We start from the raw sequence: 6,000 nt of genomic DNA, 5'->3' as shown, positions 1-6,000 counted from the left end.
TGTTCTTGAACGATCAGAGCATACTCTCTGGACGTACGTTTGGCACTGACAAGTAGGACTGATTTCCACTGATGCATACTCATCCCAGAGGTCTTTCAGCTTCGTATAGTATTGGGAAACTGTCATAGATCTCTGAGTTAGCGAGTGAATACATCTATGAAGACTAAAAATCCTATTTGTGTCTCGCTTGTCAAACCGTTTCTTCAAATCTTCCCACACAACGGCTGCAGATTCTGAAAAAGTAAGACCGTTGGATAAAACTTCTGAGACGAATTAATTGAGCATGTGCAATGGAGATGATCTAAATCCAATTGGTTAGAGATGTCTTTATAAATAAGAAGAAAGGGAGCATGTAATTTTTTTTTATTGAATTGCTAAGTTCATATTGCATTAAATAATTTATTTTGGGCTTCGAATTTGTTTTAGTTCTAGAAGCAAAACACACGAGTCAGGTTTCATAAATATTTTAATGACATAGAAAGGTCATACATTGCAAGTTCCGAATTTCAACAATAATAATCGAAGCATTTAGATAACAATATTACTTAATTTTTCATAAATCTTTTAATTGAATCATTATGGAGATCTAGAAGATTATTTAAGCTCTATATTTTTTCTGTCCGCAATAAATACAATGTATATATATCTCTAAATAAAATCTCATTCTCTCTAACAAGATAACAATAAAACTTAAATTGGAATTTTGTAAATATTTTTATTTATATTATTTCTTTTAATTTTCTTGAATCAAACCCATGCAATGTACAGCATCTAGTCTAATCATGTTCAATATATCACAAATACTAAAAAAGAGTACATGATTCTTATTCTGCATCAATTTTTCTCTAAAATGAATCTTAATGTTCATGAGTTTATTCAACAAAGGAACATTAATATTTTTATTGAAATATTTTAAATATTGATGTTTAAGGTACTTTACTCACTTGTCTTAGGTATAATCCGTATGGAACGCACGGAACCCAGTCTAGCTTAGAAATAATGTTATAATATTTTTGGCCTACAATTTAATAACATCCTTTTCTTCTCCCAGGCGATGAAATTTTGCATCTTCAACAACACAAATGAATTTTACATAAAAATAAGTAAAGTATATACAAATGTGTTAAGGTGCTCTCAATGCTTTTAGTATGTAATATTATTACTGATAATAATTAATGCAATGTAAAAAATGATAAAAATTAATGCATAATTTTTTTTATAGAATCTCTAATGATATGATAATGCATGAAAATAATTATTTCATGTGGGTCTATTTGTTCATTGACTGCATTAAACACACACAGACACACATATCACGTTGTAATAATTTTTCAGTTAAATTAACGAACCAACAAAAATTCCTATTTCAGAAAAAAAATGCATTTTTATTATAAATTCCAGCGTATCAACATATAAGCCTTTTTTAAAAATAATTATTTATTCAACTTTTCGAGATTAAAATTAATAAGTGTGGATTATTCAAATACCAGCAAAGGGTGTGAGCCATCTTTTTCTAAGTCATACGCATATATAGTCAGTCAATTTGAAGTTTTGAACGCACTAGTGTCTTATGACCCTTGCGTAAAAGCTTGTCCATTGTATCCAACCAGTTTACTCCCTTTAGATCACAATATAAATCATAGTTAACTAATTCATGGTTTACAAATAATGTTAGTTAAAACCTTAATTTTTTAAAAATATTATCATATTTCTATTTATACCCTCATTAAATACCCTACATAAAAACCTTAATAATAGTAATTAAAATTTCAATGCATAATTATTTCAAAAAGAGTAATAAATAAAATAGGGTCATAGTTAAAAAAATAAATATAAAATTTATCTAATTTCCTATACTTTAAACCCAGCAAGATTATTTTTAGAATATGCTTATATTATGATCAGGAGAGAGTATATATATCTTATTATATGTTGATGCGTAACTTGACTGGCACCATGGAATTCCCCTAGGCTTATGGTATGTGCTTAACTCGCTTATATATTTTATTAAACGTGCACACGTCATGGCATCACCGTTTAAATTTTAAAAACGTAACACCACATGCTAGCTGAACCCTATATATACCCATTGTTGCAGTCCCTCTTCTTCACAAAGCAATCACCAAATAATCTCTCATAGCTCCAAAAATGACGATCCTCAAAAGCATCTCTGTGCTCTCCCTCCTTCTAGCTCTCAGCTTCACTTTCACACAGGCCGCCAGGTTTGACATTACAAACCGATGCTCCTACACGGGGTGGCCGGCTGCCTTGCCCATGGGTGGCGGCCAACGGTTGAATCCTGGCCAGACATGGTCCCTCAACGTGCCCGCCGGCACTACTAGCGCTCGTATATGGGGTCGAACTAACTGCAACTTTGACGGGACTAGTCGTGGAAGTTGCCGAACCGGTGACTGTGGCGGTGTCCTCCAATGCAGACTCTCTGGGGCAAAACCAACTACGCTTGCAGAATTTTCTCTTAACCAACCCAACAATTTGGACTTCTACGATATCTCTGTGATCGACGGTTTCAATGTTCCGATGGCTTTCAGTCCAACCTCTAATGGCTGTACTTCACTCCCGTGTCCCGCCGATAGGTGTCCCGATGCTTACCTTTTCCCTTCTGACAATACTAAAACTCACAGTTGCCGATCAGGAACCAACTATAGGGTTGTCTTATGCCCCTGAATATGTTATTAGTCGATCGTTGCACTGCTTGTTTCCCTATTCGTACCTCCAAATAAGGAACTATATGCAATAATACGACTCCGTTCTCAGCATATCTAATGTGTGTGCACACTTCTCTTGTTGGGAAATAAATAAATCTTGGCTTCGATTATTGTGTATTTGGATGGATCTCTTTTAATTTTTTTAGGGTGTATGACGTATTGGTTCCAAAAAATCACTTGAATATATAATCAGGTCTTACTAGCCGTGGCTCATGTTAGGCTAATAAGGCCTTCAAAAAAAGTCCACTCATACCTCATATAATCGGTTATTATTTTTCTCCTTAAGCATTAATATTAATTATATAACTTATATAATTAGTCATTATTTTTTTATTGCTTATAGAATATTATTGACAATACCAGTAACAATTGCTATTGTTGAAAGAAGTTTTCTGAATTTAAATTTACTTAAATCTTATTTAAAATCAATCATATTACAAAATAGATTAAGTAGATTAGCTATATTATTTATTGGAAGTGAAATGTTATAATTACTTGATTATAAAAATTTAATATTTGATTTTTGCAATTCAAAAGGCTAGAAAAGTGATATGAAGATATATAAATAATAATATATCAGGCTTCGTAGATAATTTCAGCTTAGGCTCCAAAACTCCTTCACGCGTCCCTCGTCTTAAGAGTTTTATTAAAAATAAAGTGATATAAATATTAATTCAGACAATTATAAATTATATGTGACGTTAGTTAGTCACAAGTGAGGTATTTAAGTATCTTAATTACATCACTACCAGATATTTGCAACTAATTACAAGTGTCTAAATTAATGTTGCTACAGCTCTTATTTTGGAGGCTTTTTTAATCTTTAATATAAGGCATTGATTATATTTTTTTTAATATTATTTCTATTTAAATTCATTGATTATGACAGAGAATGTAATGCAAGTTTTAAAATTTTTTATTTAAATAAGGATAAAATTAAAAGTTTATTTTATTTTTAAATTTCAAATAAAGTTAACAACTTAATCACATCTTCTTAATTTTGGTGATATAGTTAGATATGCCTTATACACAAATGGGCAGGATGGGTATATGTAATTAAGTAAGCTTTATTGGAAAATGATAGAATAGTTAGGCCTCAAAGGATTGAATTAATTACAATTAGATTTTCGATAAAATGTTCTAAAAAAATGAGTTGCAAATATGGACTCAAGCAATAATAAACATGAATTCTGACTGACATATGAGGATTTCATTTGAAACTTAAATGCTTTATTTATAATTGAAACTTTTAAATTTGTAATTGTCTAAATCAATATTTTTAACTCATTTTAAAATCTAATAGTCATTAATTCAACATTTTAGTATCTGATTTTGATTTTTCCAAATTTATTAGCACCTCATAATCATTGAATTGATATTCTAGAACTAGAACCTATGCGCGATTCCCTTTTTTTTTTTTTTTAACTGCATGGCTGTTAGCTTCTTTGACCACTTCACGCTTCTATTATTATTTGTGCTTGTTTTAAAACATATAAATTGATATATGTAGATATGTTAAATTACTTAAAGCGGAGGACTGAAGATTATTCACCATTCTAAAATTTCTACTTGTTTACGTCATGTTTTAGTAAGAGACAAACACATACAGAATAAATAATTATTCGGGACATAAACATATATAGAATATGATAAGTTGACTAACTATAGTTAGCTTAAGTGGTAAAAGTTCTCATCATTTAAGCAAATGATTGAGGACTCGGATCCCAACCCTTGTCTATATCCTAATTTAGTTGGAAGAGACATACTATTTACCTCTTATATCTCAGGAGAGATAATCATTACTATCAGCAAAGTCTACTTCTTATATTATTTAAAAAAAAGAATATGATAAGTTGATGCTTTCATATTTGTTGACTTTAGTAATATCTATTAGTGCACAATCAACCTGACTCCCTCCTTCATGAGAGTCTGTGACTCTTTCTACACTAGGTGCATGAGAGCTGTGAGATCTGTGAGTGTGATTGGGGTGACTGGAGGTATGGGGATTTGGTGTGGTGGTGGAAGGTTTCTTTCTCGTTGTATTTAAGATTAGTGGTAGATGGAGATGGATATGGAGGGCAGAGTGGACAAACAAAATGTGATCAGGACGCCATTGATCTAGAAGGAGGATGATTCGAGGCAATTTCTCATTGGAAAATTGATTTTTGAGAAGGATATGAATAGGCCAACATTTGAGACAATGTTGCGTAAGGCCTGGAATTTGCTAGAAGGATTGGATATAACGGATGTTCCTGGAAATGCATTTTTATTCAATTTATTTGAGGAAGAGGAGTGCCAAAGGATCTTGAGGGGAAGGCCATGGTCGATCAGTGCCAACTGTTGAACATTCAAGAATGGAAGAGGTTTCGTGCTTTTGATGAATTTGATTTTAGTACATGTCTTATATGGATTCAATTACTTAATGTGCCTCTTGAAGCAATGTATGTTGAGAATGTGATTCAGATTGGTGGTCATATTGGTGAGGTTGTGATGGTAGAGGATCTCAGTATGATGATTGATTGTTGCAAAGTTATTTGCGTGTTAGAGTGGTTCTTGATTTGAAGAAGCCTCTTATTGCTAGTTTTTGGATTCCAAAGCCAGATTATGATCGAGTATGGTGTTATGTCAAATATGAAGTTATAGAATTATTGTTTCAAGTGTGGAAGAATTGGACATGAACTGCGAATGTGCAAGTTGATGAGATTGATGTCTATTGTCAATGCTGATAAGCCGAGATATGGTGCATGGCTCTCAATGAATCAGGTTAGGGGTCTAGAAGAAGCCACGAATATTGTAAAGGATGGATGGTCGGAAAAATTACTAATTAGGAGAAAGAAAATGAAGGTAGATTGGAGTATGGGGAAGGGGATGAAAGGAGAGAGTGAGGTGGGGGATCAGAATGCTCGTGATGATATTTTTGTAATTAATGTTGGAGGGAAGGTTTTTGAGAGGAGACAAATGGCTGAGAAAGATCAGTATGTTGATAAGGGGATTATGAAGACCAAAGTTCAGTTGAATAAAGAAGATTGGACTAAGTTTGAATCTAAGGAGATAGATTCTCTGGGGGCCTTTCTTGAATAGTGTTGGGCTTGATCAGAGTGGACCAAGTGGATATAAAGATGGGCTTGGTAGGGAGATTGTAGTGGAAGATATTTCGTGCGAACCTGTGATGGATTGTGATCATGTTTGTCAAGTGGATCTTGTGGCTGATGATGATCCAATTAATAATTCGACTATTGTTCCTTATTCACATGAGGATCTTCTAGATATTGTT

General features: G+C 32.7%; 1 protein-coding gene across 1 annotated transcript; it reads left to right on the top strand.

The window, feature by feature from the left end:
- The first annotated feature begins 2,130 nt into the window (after window positions 1–2,130).
- Window positions 2,131–2,831, top strand: LOC129312417 (thaumatin-like protein). The gene has a single exon (XM_054955040.1). The coding sequence runs from the start codon at window positions 2,149–2,151 to the stop codon at window positions 2,683–2,685; it is 537 nt and encodes a 178-aa protein (XP_054811015.1). The 5' UTR covers window positions 2,131–2,148; the 3' UTR covers window positions 2,686–2,831.
- The last annotated feature ends 3,169 nt before the right edge of the window (window positions 2,832–6,000 follow it).

This window comes from Prosopis cineraria, unplaced genomic scaffold (assembly GCF_029017545.1).
Source record: "Prosopis cineraria cultivar Desert tree isolate PC_DT_omini unplaced genomic scaffold, ASM2901754v1 PC6, whole genome shotgun sequence".
Taxonomy (NCBI): domain Eukaryota; kingdom Viridiplantae; phylum Streptophyta; class Magnoliopsida; order Fabales; family Fabaceae; genus Prosopis; species Prosopis cineraria.
This window is presented reverse-complemented; position numbering and strand designations above follow the sequence as displayed.

Bases quoted from the DNA above. Each gene is read 5' to 3' on its own strand.
- LOC129312417 (XM_054955040.1), top strand. From the start codon at position 2,149: ATGACGATCCTCAAAAGCATCTCTGTGCTCTCCCTCCTTCTAGCTCTC.